Below are 19,597 nucleotides of genomic sequence, written 5' to 3'. Positions count from 1 at the left end.
TATAATTTTAATGCCATTGGTTACTGAAATTATTAAATGCTTTTAATTAGATGCAATTTAGATTAGTTGTGTGATTTTAATGAAACGCTTGATTGTTGAAGTTATTAAATATTTTGGATAATTTCCGAAATCAATACTGCGCGCGCGAGGTTTTTTTCCCCCCAATTTCGACTTCCCGAACGTACGAACGTTTGCTCGTACACGAACGTGAACGTATCGAAGTCGCGACGCTTCACTCTCTGCCAATGAGCGGTCAATCGAAGGTACCGTCCAATAGATCGGTCCAACTTACAATCTTCCGAGCAATTATTTACGGATCTAATTAGAACACTTTTTATAAGACGCGCGCGTTTTGTAGAGTTGTATAGTTCAGTGAATGCGTTCGTAACACACCCGCGATGCGTATCGAATACTTAGCGTCTTGCATTTATTGCGACATTCCGTGGGATAATTTTTTGTACTCCGCAATTGCAACGTCGTACCAGGACGGTTACACATATTCCAGCGAGCTGTGCACAGTTCCGTTTCCTCGAATCAAACGTTGAAGAAGACAATTTATGGAAAAGACATGAATTCTTTAGATTATACGCGTCTTTAAATTATACGCATTCCTGACACAAGTACGTAGAGATATTCAGAGCAGATTTTCCCGCTTGTTATTGCGAATTCCTTATACCTACTATATTGAATTTTTATAACGCACCCGTGCACAGGTACGGGTTCACATGATTTTTTTATCGCGCGCAAAGGTATTCGATAAATGACTTAATTATTCGTCTCTCAAGACTGACAAACCGTAGAATTTAGGGCACAACGTCTTTTGGTTTTGCGTACTTTACGGACGCAGTCTTCTCGTTGTTTCCCCGATAGAAGAGGAATTGCATTTTATACGAAGGGATGCGCGATGCCATCGTGAATTTTGCCTAAGTTTACTTTGGTACGAAACTACGGAAAACTGTTCCTTTCCCGAAGAAATAATTTGTTAATCCATATATATATTTGTACAGTGACACTTACGTGTAAACGCGATTGATTATGATATCATTGACCAACATCGATTGAAGACAAATCGAACCACGTTCGTTTGCCTCTATTATTACTCGTTACGGAACGATCGTTGTTTAGTTGATAAGCCCTTCTCGCCTAGCGCATAAATCATTGTTAAAACTGCCTAATTGCCATATTTAATGGCGCTAAATCTCGACGGGGGAAGAAACGTAACGTGTGCAAGTCAAATAAAAAGCGTACCAAAGTGTTACGCGAATATTTATGCATGGTAATTCCGTTGACACATGCTGAACTCTAATAATGTCGCCTAAGGATCGCATCTGGCTAACTCGTGCTCAACGAGTATTTCTCTACTGAACCACCACGTGAATCGCGAATCAAAAGAGAAAATAATACTTTCATCGACGCAATTTCGTATCCCGGACGAGAGTACTTGTGAGATTGCGGGAGCTAAAAAGATCGAAAAAAAAATGTTTTTATCGAGATATGTAAGTCAGAATGAGATAATGTGAATGTAAGTGATTTATATCTGCGTGTCGTATGTTGTAGATAATAATCTTAATCCGAAATGTAACATCCGCGTTTCTGCCAGGCCCACGTGCGTTAGGTTTCCGTTAGAAGTATCGGAAAAAACAATGTCTTCGTTATTAACGGAATATTTTTACCGTTATTCCTACTAATGTAATTCTTACTCTTTTTTACTATTGGTTTTCTGTTAGCATATATTTTTAGTATTGCTCTATTTTTTAAGGTACTGCTAGGATGATCATATTTACGCTGTATAATTACTAATGTCGCCATTATTGTCGTCATTACTGTAATTATTTATGAAAAAGATACCTTGCCTTGTAATGAACGTCTCACTTTTCAGTGGTTCAGAATTATAAATTTTCGGCCGCGATTATGATTCGTATGTACAATGTATTAACGTATACTGGCGCTGTAAATATTATACATATTTTATAAATGAGATATTTAGTGTGATTGTAATATTACAATAATGTACTGAAAGCACCACTCTGTACACTCCACTAAATATATGGGTTAAATTTTAATAAATATTTCCCGATCCCAAATCTGATCCATTTTTACCACCCGTTTTTTTTCAGATATTTTTATTGTCGTTATTTGCAATTGGTAAATAAATAACGCGTGTTGTATTTAAAAGGATGTATATTTTTCCTAAGAAAATAGCTGCAATACACAAATTTCTCATCATTATTTCATGATATACATACAAGTATCCGGTAAAAATATAATGACTTTTTATCATTATATCTCAACATGCTAAAATTATAATTATAACTTCTTAAGTTTTCTCTTCTTTGGTCTCTTTCTTTAGTTTCGTCAGTGCAGTCTCACCGTATTTCGCCACCAGCTCTTCGACAAATTCGTCCTTCAACTTTTTCAGACATCTGTAAAAATAATCAGAACAGAAATTCAAGGAGACTCGTATATCGAACGGATATTTCTAAAGTTGTTTCCTCGTAGTCACCTAATTTCTAATATAAAATACATCCTATATATGTCATTTACCTTCTGTAAACAGAATCTGTTCTAAATTTTCCAATGTCTAAGCTAGGAGCATGAGGACGATGAATAATAAAAGTATCCGGTAAAACGATGTATCTGTAATTTCAGTTTCCCATTTAAATCGTGCGCTACGTTAATCGGACTCGGGCAGATATTCCATTATCCAAATGAATAAAATTACTGCGGCTTACTTATAATCTAGCGCCGTTAAATGGGTCACGTAGGAAACTTTATTCCAGCCAAATCCGACAAATCTGGTGTCGTATCGCGGAGCGAATTTCGAGACAACTATGTAAGGTTCGAAATCTGGCTCCCATGAAACCTACAACGGCCCATTCGTTATGCATTTATTATTTTTCTCACGTAAATGTATGTCGATCATTTATCTCTAACTATGTATTTAATACAAGGTATCCCGGAACTACCGACATCGCCGGTAACTCTTCCAATTATGGATCTAGCACGCACTTGGTAAGGCTCCGTGCTGTTTCGCCAAAGGCTGTAATTCGTGGCAGCGTGTCCTTGCGTCCAAACGTGATAGCGAAACGTGTACAAAATGCCGCGTTTAAGAAACTTCAGCAGTTCATCTTTGTTGACGGGGAACGTGAACCTGTAAGAGGCGACTTTTCTTGATGAAGCCATTTATTTCGATATTGCGACAGCGAGGAATTACCTATAGCGTTCAGTTTCGAATGCTGGCACGATCAGGGCTACTTTGTCCGACTCGTTGATATTTAATCGATTGATGTAGTTCATGATATTTTCATACAGCCCGAATTGCGGCAAGAAGTCGACGTCAAGTTGGAAGACGAATGGAGTTGGTACGTATGATATCGCAGTGTTTCTTAAATAATTGATCGGGTAAAGATCCTAAAAATGAAAAGCAACAGTTCACGTGAAAGGGGGTTATTGAATCTCGGGAAATAATGCGGCGTGATGTGATTTATAATTTCATGGCATTTATGACATGCCATTAAGAAAATTCAGCTTTCAAAAGTGCGATACCTTTAATTCTTCGAATTCCCAAAGTTATAATTTAGAAACTACGCCCGCCCTTTTTGTTCCGCATTAAATTACAAAGTCACACCTTCATCTTACTTTTATCTACTTTTTGACTCTTACACTTAACTTATTAATTTAAAATTATTAAAATAAAAACTTAAAATTATTAATTAATTCATTTCACTGACTTATTATCTTACTATTTATCTATTTATTTATTTATCTTTACTAGTAATAATTTCAGATATGACATCATGAATTTGCTGCCACAGACTCGTGAACTCATTCTGTTTCGGCATAAATTAATTCGTTCAGTCAACATTAGGTATTTTCTCCTTTGTAATACATACTTGTGTACATACTAAAATTTCCTTTGTATCGCAGTTTGTACATTTGAAATTTGTTTCCAGATTGTACTTGAAAAGAACCCGATAAAGAGGTCGAAACGTTGCAACTTAAATGAAGGTCACTTTTTTTCAGTCTGGTCAACTTTAAAAAAATTTTTCCTTCGTTTAATTACCACTGGCGACAATCAGCCTCACTCAATTTGGTTAACACTTTAGAATTCATCTTGCTCTTCGCAAGCGCAGAGGAAACGCACCCCGTCTTTGTATACGACGTGATAGGCGATGTTCCTTCTCGCCCGCAAGTCCGCGGAGCCTCGCACGAAGTCCAGGAAATTCTGAACCTCCGCATCGGTCAGATAAAGCGTGACGCTTATGGTCCCAGGCCAGTGTTTCGACAACTCTTCCAACAGCGGTATCCTCTCCACGCTACACTGAGTGACTAGAGCTACATCCGTCGGCGAGTACACGTTGTATTCGTACTCGAGAAGGAAAGGATGCGTGCGGTACAAAATTGTAGCGCCCTTCTCGAATTCTCGGCACAGGCTCGACTCGTTGTACTAAAAAAGAAAGAAAAGAAATGCGCGCGCGCGCGCGCACGCACGACGAGGGAAAAAGAGAGAGAGAAACAGTCGTTACAGTCGCATTATAAGTACCAGGGGGATTTTCTAGGATCTCCCTGAACTCACTGGAAGCGCGCTCTCGTGCTTGTCGCAGCCGAATAAGCGCTTTCGCAACAGATTGCCGTCCATCTCGAGGAAGACCCGGTGGAGCTTTCGAAACTCGTTAACGTGCTTATTGTGAACGTCTTGCTTGCGCGGGGAGTTCCAGTGGAGGATCTAAAAGTGAAACGAACGGCGCTCGGTCAGAGGTCGATCGATTCCCATTTCGCGCGCTCCCTCGCGACGGGCGTAATCCGAGTTACAAGGATGGACGAGACGTACGTTTATGCGATTCGTGTCGCGATAGCACGTGTCACTTATCGTGTGATCGCTCAGCTGTATATTCCACGTGCACTCTATCCTGTGCACGAGACCCGGCCGCTCGCTGATCACCGCGTTTATCACGTCCTGATCGGCCAGGCTGGTCTCCGGTATGTATCTCAAAACGCGCCTCGTCACGCTCTCCCAGGCCCCGGCGAAGCCGCCGTTCCGCAAACGTTGCAGATGCATCAGCATCACGCCGGTGTTGAACCCACGGCCCAGCGCCGGCCACGGCCGCTGCCCGTACGAGAGCGCTTTCACGTACCAGTTACTCTGATTCTCGACCAGGCCCAGGCTCTGGCCGGCCGCGAACCTCTCGAACGTCCTCCACAGCGGCTGCATGTCGGTCAGAACGGTCACGTCCGTGTCCAGCACGAGCACCCGGTCCTCCCGCATCGCGTCCGGCAGTATCAGCTTGAGCAGCCCGTACACCCCCGAGTAGTGCTTGTTCGGTATCCACGAGACCCTCGGCACCCAAATCTCAGCCTCGTAGAACGTTACGTTCACTAAAATAAATCCCTCCGAGCGATCAGCACGGCCGAAGGGAGTTATGAGCGTGTGATTGCATTTGTCACGCATCTACCCCCGGTGTACTGCCTACATAAAGAGCTATTCGTACATTATATAAAAAAGGCAACTTTTTCCATTTGTTCTCCTTCTCTCTTGAAAATGGCGATTTTAATAAAACTTGGCGCGCGCACCTATATTGGAAAATTTAACAAATTCAATTAAATGCATTTTATATTTACGTCGGAAAAGTAATTTTTTTTTCTCTCTCTCTCTCTTTCTCTCGCTTTCTGTACATCGCGTTCCGCGTTAACGCAGACGCGGATAAAAATTAGGTTTTTCCGTGTGTGCGTCACAAAGGGGTAGTGCGTACCCTGTCGTAAAAGCGTACAAACCATGTGGCAAATCCCACGTTCGGAACAGGGTCGAGAGCGTTTTCCTCGCAATTTCGTCGACGAGCAAATGAAAATGCAACGGATTCGTGCGATAAAACAGAATGGACTTCACCACCGTTACGAGGGCGAGGGTCGAGTTGTATCCGGCGCAGACCATGGCTACGTGTATCGCGTCGCATTTCACCTTGAAAATGTCAGAACATCACTCGCCGGAGTTGCGGCGGGGCGCGCGCTGACGGTAGGTATATAAGGGTTCACGGGCGTTTACCTCGAAATTGTTTTTTAACTGCGGCCGCTCACCGGAGCGATCCTCCGCCCGCAGATTCGACCTCTCCGCCCCCGCCGATAACGATCGCCACTTCCCTCCGACGCTCGAGCCGCCTATTTCCGCGGAGGGGACTGTGGAAAGCAACGTTCACTGATAGCCTTTCGTCAGCGCTAAGGAGAAATCGATGTGACGACGTCGTAATTACCATTCAACAGCAGGTACAAATAAAAGACCACGGACGGTACCAAGACGCCGAGCAGACATCCTAGCCATGATCGAGCCATTGTAATGTGCCGCGCATGTTTCCCAATTCGCGATATGATGTCGCGAGCAAGTTAGACTAGACGCACGTTGGAATCTACGGCAAAGAGAGGAGGAAAATTAATTCGAGTATGTAACAGAACGGATCGTTCATTTTCCAAGTACTGTTTTCGGAGCTTCCGTTCCTGGCGTAGCGACCGAGTAACATTCTTTTGTCTTGGGAGGGGACTCGACACGGCCGACGACCGGGGACCAGCGACGCCAGAAATTGGACGCGACTCCGGGATGAAGGGGATACTACTATGGGGAACAAAGAAGAGCCCACGTCCGTACGCTTTCAGCGCCCATCAGCGTTGCGCTGAACGTCTTCTCGATCTGTCCGACGGGGCCGCGTCTCATTTCTGGCACCACTGCTGGGAACAGTCCTCTTGCAGACGAAGGATCTTTCTCGAGTCCTAACCGAGGGGGAAACCGCTGAGGGCATTATGGTGTACAGATTTGCGGCATTACTGGGCATTACTAGGCATTACTACACTGAAAAAAAATCTGATAGATTCAACCAGTCGTCTGTTAGAAAATGGATGAATCAGAATTCCTTTAGGACTTACCACGAAAGATATTTCATAACCAGAAGTTTGCTAGACTTCACTACAAATCTGGTAAATCCTAAAGGAATTCTGATTCGTCCGTTTTCTAACAGACGACTGGTTGAATCTATCAGATTTTTTTTCAGCGTAGGCAATTTTGGGGCATTAGTTTAGGCATTAGGACTTGCTGGGACATTATAAAGATAAAGTAAGATAAAACAAGATAAATAAGATAAAATAAGATAAAGTAATGCCCACTGGGCATTGGTGGGTATTGGTGTACAAGATTTTGGTCAGTGGTTTCCCCCTCGGTCCTGACCAAATAGTTAGGAGTGAGATTATTTGATGCCCTTCCCTTACAAGTACCCTTCATACTTGAAAAGTGCATGGGAAAACTCGCCGCGACTCCGTGCCTTGCAATTTACCTGGGAACGTTATCTTTGAGGCGCGATAAGAAGGGCGCGCCCGCGAGTCGAGTTTCGCCTAATTGCAGACGACCTCGAACTACGCGCTAAGCGAACGGACGAGGCGAGCCCAGCAGCCAGTTCGCAAAAGTGTGACGCGCTGTCGTTAACAGTAAATTTGATTAGCGCTTAATAACGTCTTGGCGCGCGGGGGGCGTCGTGTACATCATTAATAAACTCTTCGTTTCATTCGGCCCGCTCGATACCGTCGGCGATGCGCGACGAAAGTCAATAGATCATGTGTAACATGCGGGCTTATGAATGCGTTATATCCAATTTCCTCGTGTTATACAGACAACAACTGTGCGCGCGACACAATGATAATGCATGCAAATTAGCGCCATAAATGAAAATGTTGTATTCCTTGCCCAGAAATTTGGGATAATTATGCCGCGAATGCGAATTCATGCATCAGCATTCGGCGCATGTTAACAAGCGGGCATTAATATCAAAACTGCGCCCGATATACGAGGCTTTCCAGCTCCCGATTAAACTCTCGAGTCGTCGCCTCGTTTCAACATACGTTTCCTTCCCCCCTTTTTTTTTAATGACCTCTCGTTCTTTCCGGTGTGCGGCTTTAAAGCGCCACGTGGGAGCCCATTTCCGTCCCGCGGAAATTTACAACTTATAAGTTAAACATTAAATACAGATGAATTTTTGATTTGTAAATTACATATATTTTCTCCCGTTTAACATATAAATTTTTAATTTCCGCTTTAAAATTACAACTCGTAAATACACAATTAGCATGTTTCAATATTTATATTTTAATTATACATTTTTAACGTTTAACAGAATTTGAACCTATTATGTATAAAGCGTGCAACAAACAATTCGAGCAACAAAGGGTTAAAATGCTATATGAGAAAGAACGGGAGATAATATTAATTTGTTAGCGTTCATGTAATTGCGATGAAAACGGACATATAATAATTGGGACAACAAAGTGTTAAAATACCGTTTGAGAAAGAACTGCACGTGTAACGGGCGATAATTTATTAACGTTCATGTACTTGCGATAAAGGCTACGGTCAAGCTATCGCTTCAAGTGTTTCTAAGTATTCTTCTTTTTCTTCTTTCTTTCGGTAAAGATAGAAAGAGAAAGGAAACACTTCGAAGCATTTGCAGCGGCAGCTTGACCGCAAACATAAACGGACGTGCCGCGTAATTGCACTACGTTGAATATGATTGAGAGTCAGTTAATAACGAATTCGGCTGCTTGCACTAGTGCGCAACAAGTGCACGCCAAGGCTCGTTCACAGTCATTCTTATATTTGTGGATCGTTTTAAATGTCTCTTGAAATATTTCTTAGCCAGTAAAATGATCTGTGCAGAATCCACACGGATCATTTTTTGGCTAAATACTCTAAACATATATTTAAAGGCCTGTGTCGACGATGCTAGAACTTGGTCCAATCAACTTGCAACTTTTATGGAACAGCTGCAAGTTGATTGGCTGCACATTCCTCGAAATTAGAACTTAGGACCAAGTTCTAGCATCGTGGACACAGGCCTTAAGGCAATGTTAGACGCAAGAATGGACTATAAACAAGCCTTGGTACTTGTACTCAGTGCGCACTAAGGCTCGTTTACAGTCAATTCTTATATTTGAAGATCATCTTAAATACCTCGTGAGAGACTTTTCAGCCAGTAAAATAATCCGTAAAGCATTTGTACAAATCGTTTTTTTTCAGCTAAATACTTTTTGGATATTTAAGACACAGTTAAATATAAGAATTGACTGTAAAAGAGCCTTTAATGCGCACTCGGTGCGCATTAGTGCGGGCAACCGAATTCGCTACAAGTAAATACAGGTACGCTCTGCCGGCTCTTTTTGGACCATCCTGTAACCACCTTCCGACCGCTAATCGCGCACATGCGACCCGCTTCGCGCGCGCGGACAGTGACGTGCCTGTAACGTATACCCACACATTCGGTTACGAAAAAAAGCCCCCGACCGGAGTTTCAGCTCGCCTTTTTGTCCCACATGCGCCCAGCTTCGGGTTATTATTCACGGTTACATTATCGCGCGATTCAACGACAGAGTCGCGATCGCTTACCGAACACGCCGACTGAGGGCGCTCCAGCAAATCACTCGAGAGTAGGGATGTGCCGGATTTTTCATTAGTATCCGGCAAAATATCCGGCCAAGTTTTTATATTAAAAATTTGATAGTTTGCATCTTTGATATAGGAGATTCGAATCCTCTAGTAACTTTAATGTAACTATTAAATTAGTTACTAATTATCGAAAAAATGTAACCGAGTTAAGTTACAGTTACAGATGAAGAGAAAGTAACGTTAATTTTCTTTACCATTGTCACGAGTCTTTTTAACTTTAATTTGAAAGTAGCGAAGTTAAGAAAAAAGTAACTGTAATTTCGTTACAAATAACGAGTTACTTCCTAATCCTGGTTACAGGTAGAACGTCAAGAAGGATATACGATCATTGCCATATTCTTATATTTATATCTAGAGCTATTGCACAAGTATTATTAAATTTTATTCGAGTAGATCCGTTCGTATATTTTCCTCTCGTGTCTGCGTACTCTCCCCTTTCTTTCACGAGGCTAGTAGCCAGTGTTTGCTGTTATCTAAATAAAATTACATAGATGATTATCTAGATAAAATTTTAGCGTCATCTTATCTTTATATAGATAATAAAAATAAGTATTATCTATATCTGCATCTTAGATAAAAGAAAGTGTTATCTTTACTAAATTATCTAAGATAACGTACAGATAATTTGGTTTAGGGCCACATAAAAATACTTAACAGTTACACTATTTAAATATGGATGGCGTTGTAGACCATGCATTTATGTGTGTGTCATATAACTTGACCTGAATTATATTCTATATCCCCCTTTATAATTTATATTTTTCTATAATTTTTTCATAACTTTTTCTACCGCGTTTACACGAAGTCTTAAAAATATTATCTGAAAATTATCTAGATGAATCATCATATAATTTTATCTTTTATCTAGATATATTCAAAACGAAATAATCTTTATCTTATCTAAGATAAATTTATATATTTTTATCTTATCTTTATCTAGCTAATTTTAAAATCATCTATGCACAACACTGCTAGTAGCAGAGCTGTTGGATGCTTCTAATCTGTCGCGGCATTCAAGACAGTATTCTTTAATTGTTTCCTTCGCAGAATTGGTACTTCTAGATCGCGACGGAGTGTCTCGTTTGTAACAAACCAGGAGGGGAAGGCATCATCATACACGATAAAATAAAAGTATCCACACGCTGCCGTAATCCCGTGCTGCCAAGCCGCTGTACGCGGTCGCGGACTGAGGGGCCGATTCTTACACTGTAGTGTAAATGCTAAAAGTGAGTAGCTCCGTCTCTCGCCAATCGTCCCCTTAGAAAGAGACAGCCCGCACTTTTAGCACTTTTGCCGTATTGTTCGGTACAAAATAACTTACAGTAACTGACCCCCAGGACCGCGGCACTTAGGACGATAATGACGCTTGTTACCAGTACGTACCCAGCGCCGGCTGGACGGTCGTCTCTCCCGTTCCGCGCATCCGGCGGTGCGGTCCCCAGAACAGGCGGAAGTGCCGCCGCGATTTCTCCGCCGAGCGAGACACGCGGATATCGTGCGCGCTCTCTCTCTCTCCCTCTTTCTGTCCCCCGAGACGACGTGTCCCGCTTTTATTGTCCCGGCGCGGCGACGACAGCGTAAATTGCCGCAATTAGCCCCGTCGCGACGATAACGCGATAGCACTCCCACCGGTGTCGCAGAACGCGGGAGAGCCGCTCCTCGTGTACGATCAGCCGAACGACGCACGGGACGACGGACGGGACGTCGCGTCGCCACTGAGTGACGTGCCGCGACTACCGTCGCGCGGCCGAAGCTCTCGCTCTCGCGCTCGCCGTAAAACGCCGTGCCGTCGGCAACGTATGTACGTGCCACGCCGGCGAACCCGTTCCCGTCGCAAGATGGCGGCCGCGTCTCCGTCACGTGCGGGCTCTCCCTTCCAACCGCGCCGTCCGTACACGTATTGCGCGGATAGGATGCGGAGTATATTACGCGCATTACATTAACGTCGTTATTACGTGTATTTATGCATACAGGCCGCAACACAAATGTCGGACGAGACTCTAGGAACGCGTTCTTCGTGTACGGAAAACGGGGAATCCGAAGAAAATCCTTCTCGAACTATCGAATTTTATGAAATGAATTGTCTCTCCGTTCCATTTTTGTTTTGGAAATATTTTTAATGGCTCAAAAAGAATTCACTTTCATTCATCAATTCCGAATTTTTTGCAGATAAAAAGAGGAATTCTTTTGGAATTTATTTTAAACTTTTATTTTATTTTAAATTTTAAACTCATCTACCATATTAATTGCAACGACTGCGAAGCCTCTTGCATTGGACAAACCGAACGACATCTTCTGACAAGAATTAAAGAACTGAAAAATGACATCAAAAAAAGACGAAAGCTGCCATTCCGTGGTCAGCAAACACCGTGCATCACATGATCACGAGTTCAATAAGGAACCAAGAATTTTACATAGCGAGCGCTTCAGGAGAAAAAGAGAAATCGCCGAAATGTTTTTTATCAAGAAGACCAATAACACGCTAAATTTACAAACAGACCGAAAACTTAAATGTAATATACGACTGTGTAATCAAGACTGTATAGTTCGCAATATCATCTTGTATTGTTCCTAAGATATGACTAACAAATTAGGTCGAGCCCAGCTACCACTAGTGCTCACACGTGTGCATATCACGAGACACGGTAGTGTCTCGCGCCAAGTATAAGCTAGCTAGAACCGCGCGTATTTTATAACTCGACTCTGTCTTATTCGACGACGATGACTGACTTAGGTGCGTTGCTTAACTTTAGACGTTTTATCTTTCAACCTACATTATTTCATAATTGCGTTGTTGTTGATTTGCAGTATCACTCGAAAAGGACCCAAAAGAATAGGGTCGAAACGTTGTGTAACAAACTAATTAATTAACTAGCCAGTTGGGTTGACTATAAGTTTCCCGTCTCAAATTTTAAACTTTCTTTCATTTTTCTCTCTAGGTTGCATTAATTCATAAAATATTTAAAATAGTAGACAGCACAGAAAATCCAAAAAACAGTCTTTGAGTTATAAAATGAATGCTTTTTATTTCTGTTTTAAAAACAGAAATATGCTGTTGCAATAGTGTTCCAATTATTGAAAATTTTTGTGTATTGTAACATATACAAAATTTACATACACAAAAATTTTCAATAATTGGAGTACTATTGCAACAGCATATTCCTGAGACCAAATCAAGTAAAAAAAGTCCTACTTTTCCTTCCGACAAACAGCTATCGAGATATCATAAGCTAAACATTGAAAAAATTAGGATATAGAATAACTTAGCCAGTTAACGTCGTTAAACAATTTTTCTTCCTGTTTTTAATCAGTTGCTGGCGATAATAATATTCTTGAAATTTAATTTACTTCCAAGAGAAGTCAAATGGAATCCTTTTTGAACTGCCGGGAAAAAATTTGAGTTCATTTTGAACAGATAATTCTAATTCATAAAGAAACTTTAAAAACAAATCCTTTTTGCGAATTTATAACGATTACTTGTGTCATTTGAGTATTCAAGTAGTCAATTACATTGTTTCCCCAGTTAATTCTGTATGTCTGCCTTGAGAGCCTGGATGAGGTCCGAAAAAAGAATCGTTGATAATACCACACGGAAAAAACAATGTAGCTGTTGTAGCTAAAACTTAGCAAAATAGGGACAGCTAATATTTTAGTTGTAATAGCTCAATATTTTGCTACTGTGCCTATTGTATTAGGTGCGACAGCAAACGGTTTGCTGTCGTAGCAAAATATTGAGCTATCACAACTAAAAATATTAGCTGTCCCTATTTTGCTAAGTTTTAGCTACAGCAGCTACATTGTTCTTTCCGTGCAAGTTCTCGTGGAGAACTGCTAAATAAATTGACAATAAATTCTAACGTCAGAAACTCAGCCTTTTCGGACTCGTGTTGACTTGATAAATTTTTTTTCTTCAAGTATAAGACGCACAGTCCTAAAGTTGCTCAACGTTTTTATTACACCCCGTCATTCCATTTCCCTTCGCGGATAAACCCGTAAATCTTGCCCGAAGAGAGAACGAATGCGACGGAATATCGTCTACCACTTGGGGAGTTTGGAAAACAAATTCTTCTCATTCCAATTTATTTTCTCCGCAGGTTGATTAACATGAAAGTATGATTAACGGAAGGAGGAGAATCGTTGTCTTCTCTTGCCGTCGCACGGGCCCTTAATAGATTTACAAAAAAAAGAGAGAAAAGAAATAACGAAGAAAAAGGCACGAAACCTCGCGTCGCCGCTTTGGTCATTCGTAGATAATTTGTACTTAAATAAGTTTAGATATGACGCAGTCGTCACAGCGGCGGGTGGTGGTTTACAAGTAAATAAATGGTACATGAGTAGCGTACAAAAAGTTCTACGTTCCTAGGAAAATGCGATATATAAAATTCCCTCTAATTGATCTCCGTGGCCTTGCTGGGACTATAAGGAACCGGCTCATCGTCCTCGCCGATCTTCCGCAGTCGTTGCAGCTCCGCCTGCCGCGTTCTGAAACACAAGTGAAATCGCGGCGGTTTTAGCCGTGATCGCGCACGAGATACCGGGTCTCGGAATTAGCGGTGAAGTGGGTTCGATACCTCGCTAAGATCTCCTCCTGCTCGCGTTGTTCCTTGCGGCTCTTGAGGGCTCGATATCCGACGCAAATGACTATCAACAGAATGGGGATCAGGCAAGCGAGCACTATGCCGGTGGTAATTCCCGCCTGACGGGAGCTATATTCCTGCTGACCTGCGGTGTGCACAACACGTACATTATACTGACGAATGAAGAATGGAGTAATCAAACGGTTGGGAAATCGAATATCCGGATGGAAAAAACGATTCGCGTGCCGTCGTGCTCGGCGCGAAAGATTGTGTTTGAATTTCACAGCGAATCGTAGGGCGGCCTCGTTAGGACAATGTATTGCTCTTCCCACGTACAATACAATAAATATTTTGTGTAAATCTTTATTATCTTCCGCAGATGACAGCCGATAGCGTTATAAAAGGGGGAGGATTTTAGTTTTCGGCGACCAAAAAGTGCACACAAAAAATGGTTAAAGCGATCAGTAATTATCTCTTTTTCCATTGGCACTGTCTCAAAAGACAATACATCTAAAATTATTCAGATCAGTTCGCCGTAAAATCACATGAAATTGCACCTAATTTTTTAAATTTTAATCAATTTTAATCCCGCGAATAGCGCGTAGCGTTAGAGGAAAGTCCTCTATTATGAGGTAAGTTTCTAAGACGAGATAGCAGGTTTTCAACACCAAAATTTAATCGCAAGTCTTTCTTCGCTTATACGCTCTAACAATGAAAGGATACGCTTTTTCAAAGTTAGTGGAAAATTTTCCACTAAACAGATTCCGAGGGATTCGCAATAAACTCATGGCGAAATCAACCGATGATGCCTATTAATTTAGCGGAAATCCCGCTATCCCATATTAGGATCCTATCTCATAATAGGGAACTTTCCTCTATTATTATCAACTGATTTTTTCACAATAATATATGTATAAATAAAATATTTAAGCGGGAAAAGAGGAGAGGAGACGGTAATGGGAAAAATTCACAACTTCGGTGGAAATTTCCATTCCATTCTAATGCTGTTCCGATGCTGCATCATAATGATGTCAATCGTTCTATTTTGTTATCTCAAACATTCTGTGCATGCATGTGGAATAGAAATTTCCCGTCATCTCGTTCAATGATGTATAAAATTTTATTAAGTCTCTTACAGTACGTGAACACAAATATGTACGATATGATTAAATTGCCATAAATATTATCGTTGCAATTATATAAACCGATTATACAATTAAATAGTTGTTGTTGCGTTTAATTGTTGCTTAAAGCCACGTAACGTTTGATCGATTATGCTGATAGGTTATTATTATATACGTACATATACATATAAGTGAGATAATATTGTATATTCCAAATACAATTAATATTGCAACTGTTAATTCTATTTCTATTCCACAGCAAGAACAGTCTATATATTATATATTTGGTATTTCTATATGGTATCTCTATTGTCTATAAATATATGGTATCTCTATTATCTATAAAACATACTAAAAAAACGGCACCGAACGGACAATGAGTTATATTTAAAATAACATTCAAATCTTCTAAAAATACACTTTTCAGCAGTTGCTGGTTTTGTGCTAGATTTAGATCAAAATTTGGTTTGATCAATCGCGTGTCAAATTGACTTTTCGCTTGATATACAGATATATTGAGATAGACATCCCATATAGCACAGGTGAACGAACTCCGAAAGCATGCGCTTTTTCAAACTCTTTATGAATTGGAGCAATCTGTTCAGAATGCACTCAAAAGAACGACTTGCCGGTGCAAGTACTCGCAGAGTATAAAAGAATTTCTTTTGTGTCCGAAAAAGAGCTCGGTATTGATGACATCAGCGAATTCTTCTTACACTCTTAAGAGTGTTTTTATAGCAAAACTGGGATGGAGAAAGAATCGATGTCGTAATTCGAAGCTAGTGCCTTTTGGATTCTCTGTGCTGTCCGGGATATTAATTTGATTTGCGTGTGTGAGATGTACATTATTTAAAATTGGAATCAAGGTATATTGTCATGGACGCGTGTACACATACATACTGACTCGAAGTGTCGCGTGCAGGTAAAGCAATTTCGCCTGAGCAGAATATATCTGAATATATCGTTTCTACCATTGTACACTATTAACCCTTTGAAGCATACATTTTTCTATCCGAACCATTTTTTGTGAAACTGTAAACAAGGATTTTTGGGGTCGCCGATTATGAATCCGTTATCAGATTTTCATAATTTAAGATGGCGAAATTCGAAACTTAAAAGAATAACATCATTTAACTGTAATTCAACTATGCTAAGAAACATTATTTAGATATTATTAGGACCCATGGAATCTAAATTTCAGTTGAAAATTCTTATAGAATATGAAAAATAACGCGAGCGAAATAGCGGATGCAAAATTTAAGTTTGATCATTTCTTAGAATTTACTCATTCCTGGCACTTAATTGGCACTCAACGACGCGGACATGACGAGTCCCCAAATACCGTAATCAAACGAAAATGCTGAAAAACTTGAAAACTTAAAAAATTCACGTACTTTGCGTCCGCCATTGTTAATTTTGAAAATCTGACATCAGATTCGTAATGAGCGACGCCGAAAACCCCTTTGTACAAAGTTTTCACGAAATAATCTTAAAAAACTTGGTCAGTAATGAATTTTTCCGAAAAAATTGCTGTTTTTTCATATTTGTTTATTTATAAAACTTTTACAATAAATTGTAAAGGCTACTGAACTTCATTTTTATGTTCTCTTAGTGCTAAGATACCCAAAAAAAAACACAAAAAACCCGACCTAAATGCGTTAACTAGTAATTAAATGGCCAAAAAATAAAGAAGTTGAGGTGGCAACGTGCTTCAAAGGGTTAAGAGATGAATATCTAAACGTTGCTCTCCTTCGTAGGGCTGCCAGTTTTTCTAATCGAATCCGTGCCCGAATCCGAGCCCGTGGGCGAAGTGGGATATTTCAGATCCCATTCTTTATCCTCGAATTCAACGTCCGGTCTATTGGGTAAGGGTTCGTGGGTGCGGTACACTTTGTCGTAACCACGGCGCTTCCTAGTGCCGCTATTAGTATCAATTGTGCTAGTGTCGCTAATTGGAGTAATGGCCCTATCGTCGTACGACTTTAACGGCGCGCTCTGCTTCAACGTGGATTCATTGTCGATACCAGAATCGCGCTCGGAATAACGCCAAGATTTCATCGAACCTCCCCGCGATTGGTTCCTTCTCATATAAATAAAGCCGCCGACGATGCAGGCCACCACGGGTATTAACACGGCGCAAATAATGCCCATTACGGTCCACGCTGTACGCTGAACGTACTCGATGTGACCTGTATTTATGTTACAACAAACGTCATCAGTCACAGCACGAGAAAGGAGGAAGTACATTGATTTGATAAATCCCGTTGGAGGAGAGGGGGAGAAAAGAGATGACACACGCCGGGAAATATCAGAGAGATGCGAAAATCGCGTCGAGCCGTTCAACGCGTTATCAAGTTCCAGCTCGCCCCGGCGAAAATATACCCTTGCTGATTAATTGCTCGACTCGTAAGATCAGACTCGATTTAACTTTTAAAACGAGCTGATGGAATTCGGATCTCTCCCCCCCCCCCCCCGAGTTAATTAATCCGGCAAATGCGCTACCGTTAAATATTTTCTCCACGCATTATACCTTTATTGCATTCCTTATTCTCCTACCTCGTTCGAGATCGTTAAGCAGGTACAGTGAGATTGCATTGAGAGACTGATAAATAATGGAGGAATACTTACGGAGGCATTCCGTGTATCCGTATTCCGGAGTGTTCCATCGTCCTTCTGGCGTGCACACCCGACGTTGATCACCGATCAATATGAAATCCTGATTGCACTCGAAGCTCACTTTCGTCCCCGGGACAAATAGGAAATTACTCTTGCGTCCGAACCGCGGTGTTTCCAGTACGCCGCAGGATATAACTTGAAAATTAAAATACGCGCGTGGTAGCGTGTGCATATAAAATTTCGCCACGTGTATAAAATGTACGACTAAATTTTTTAATAACGTTGGGTCTGTGAACTTTAATCAAATTGAATTATAACACGGGACTTGGCTTCTTTCGTGACGTTACCGCGCAGGCTTACCTTCCTTCATATTCAACGCTCGGATCTGGGTGTAGGTATCGTAGTAGTTTCGAGTAAAGTGCGCTAAATCTCGATTCAACGTCATAACGTAATCGTACTGACACTGATATGAGTCGCCGCACAGATCAATCGCGCGGTTTACATCGTACGACCTGTTCGCCGGGAGTATCTCCGACGGATATTTTCGGAATTCCGGCTCGAACGTGCGATTAGCATAATAGCTCGCCGTTCTACCGAACTCTCTATGGAATAAAGCCGCCCCTAACAGTTTGTTCTCTTTATCTTCCAACATCCAATGTATCGCGAAGTCCCTATGAATGGTCTCCGAATGATTCACGCTGGTGATTGGGACTTGATATCCCTGCGGACTCGTCAAATCGTCCGTGCGATCGAAATTCCAAATGCCAAACAGTCCCCTGGTTTTGTTCTAGAATAAAAAGAGCAACATTCCTCGCATTTAACAAATATAAACTTGGAATACTTCCTGCGCATTGCTATATTTTACGTAAATTTCCCTTTATATCCTTGCACGTAATACGATGGAGCGGAGAGAGAAACATTCTTTTCTTACCAGATATGACCACGGTAGATACGTTCGAGCGGATATGAAGCCCTCGTTCTCCACGACTTCTACGCCAGCGCCGGTATCGAGCATAATAATGACCTCGCTCTGATTCAAGATGTACGTAGGAGTATAAACGACGACCCCGGGGAAATGTTGGAATTTTAAGGATGGTCTATCAAAGAATACCCTTTGACCGTCCGCGAAGACGTCGAGCCGATATCGCCACTGTGCGTGCTTAGGTCTCAAACGGACCTCGATGGTAGCGGAGTTATTACCTCTCACTGCAAAATGTAACGCATCGATTACGATCGCAATATCGTCAACATAATAGCGATTTAATATTAGTGAAGGCCACCTTAAGGGGATGCTGGAGTGGTTTGATTTACCGACTCTGTCGGTAAATTGCAATATTTGTAATACATAATGCGATACGAATTAGACTTCAAATCTCAATGTTTTTTATATGAAAATGTTCAACTATGCATTCTACACTTGGGTCTGGTATTAGTTTGTACATAAATGCTACATAATTATTTTCGTTTGTATCTATAATATGACATATTGAGGTTACGTTTCTTTACAAACCTCCAAAAACTGTATGCGACTCTGTCGGTAAATCAAACCACTCCAGCATCCCCTTAAGATCCTTCAGCATCTTTTTTACCGACACAGTCAAATACAGGGTGTTATGTAATATCCGCATCAACGCTTATTGTGGGATAGAGTGGACTAGACTAAGTCGAAAAGTCCTCTACCATTTTGCAATTTTCGCAAAAGTCAGCGAGTTATTAATTATTAAAAATCGCTGTTTTAGGCCGGCCCACTGCCCAATTCAAACGTGCGAGATCGATCGATCGTTACAACTCTCTGCGCGCCTAGTAAC

The 19,597-nt window shown here is 41.2% G+C and overlaps 2 protein-coding genes across 3 annotated transcripts in view; both read right to left on the bottom strand.

Annotated features, from left to right (window-relative positions):
* Nucleotides 1-2,163: 2,163 nt before the first annotated feature.
* LOC105564902 (glycosyltransferase-like protein LARGE2) lies at nt 2,164-11,229 on the bottom strand. 2 transcript variants are annotated; one of them, XM_012017667.1, is made up of 12 exons: nt 10,856-11,228; nt 6,246-6,398; nt 6,041-6,171; nt 5,773-5,956; nt 4,832-5,376; nt 4,577-4,726; nt 4,145-4,447; nt 3,215-3,411; nt 3,010-3,151; nt 2,733-2,863; nt 2,545-2,637; nt 2,164-2,423 (listed from the first exon to the last, which is right to left on the bottom strand). In XM_012017667.1, exons 2-12 carry the CDS (start codon nt 6,322-6,324, stop codon nt 2,318-2,320), a joined length of 2,061 nt encoding a protein of 686 aa, XP_011873057.1. In that variant the 5' UTR covers nt 6,325-6,398; nt 10,856-11,228; the 3' UTR covers nt 2,164-2,317. The 2 variants fall into 2 exon arrangements, with proteins under 2 accessions (XP_011873057.1, XP_011873058.1); XM_012017668.1 differs by lacking the exons at nt 2,545-2,637; nt 2,733-2,863 and having other exon boundaries at nt 10,856-11,229.
* A 2,306-nt stretch (nt 11,230-13,535) lies between these two features.
* Nucleotides 13,536-19,597, bottom strand: part of LOC105564927 (protein mesh) — a 13,488-nt gene continuing 7,426 nt past the window's right edge. Inside the window, exons 8-13 of the mRNA XM_012017711.1 lie at nt 19,576-19,589; nt 18,721-19,104; nt 18,150-18,576; nt 17,802-17,984; nt 14,044-14,194; nt 13,536-13,954 (exon numbers count right to left, since the gene is read on the bottom strand). Of these exons, the coding sequence (XP_011873101.1) occupies nt 13,861-13,954; nt 14,044-14,194; nt 17,802-17,984; nt 18,150-18,576; nt 18,721-19,104; nt 19,576-19,589 (1,253 nt within the window). The 3' untranslated portion in view covers nt 13,536-13,860. The remainder of the gene's footprint in view (nt 13,955-14,043; nt 14,195-17,801; nt 17,985-18,149; nt 18,577-18,720; nt 19,105-19,575; nt 19,590-19,597) is intronic.

Source organism: Vollenhovia emeryi, unplaced genomic scaffold (genome assembly GCF_000949405.1).
Source record: "Vollenhovia emeryi isolate VEMERY1.0 unplaced genomic scaffold, V.emery_V1.0 DF939158.1, whole genome shotgun sequence".
Classification (NCBI taxonomy): domain Eukaryota; kingdom Metazoa; phylum Arthropoda; class Insecta; order Hymenoptera; family Formicidae; genus Vollenhovia; species Vollenhovia emeryi.
Note: the sequence above shows the minus strand (reverse complement) of the source record. Positions and strands in the feature narration are given on the sequence as shown.

Excerpts from the sequence above, each read along its gene's own strand:
- LOC105564902 (XM_012017667.1), bottom strand. The coding sequence starts at position 6,324 with ATGGCTCGATCATGGCTAGGATGTCTGCTCGGCGTCTTGGTACCGTCC. Across the intron at positions 5,377-5,772 it reads AACGTGGGATTTGCCACATG|TGAACGTAACGTTCTACGAG; the intron begins GTTTGTACGCTT and ends GATTTATTTTAG. Across the intron at positions 4,448-4,576 it reads AGCACGAGAGCGCGCTTCCA|TACAACGAGTCGAGCCTGTG; the intron begins GTGAGTTCAGGG and ends TTTCTTTTTTAG.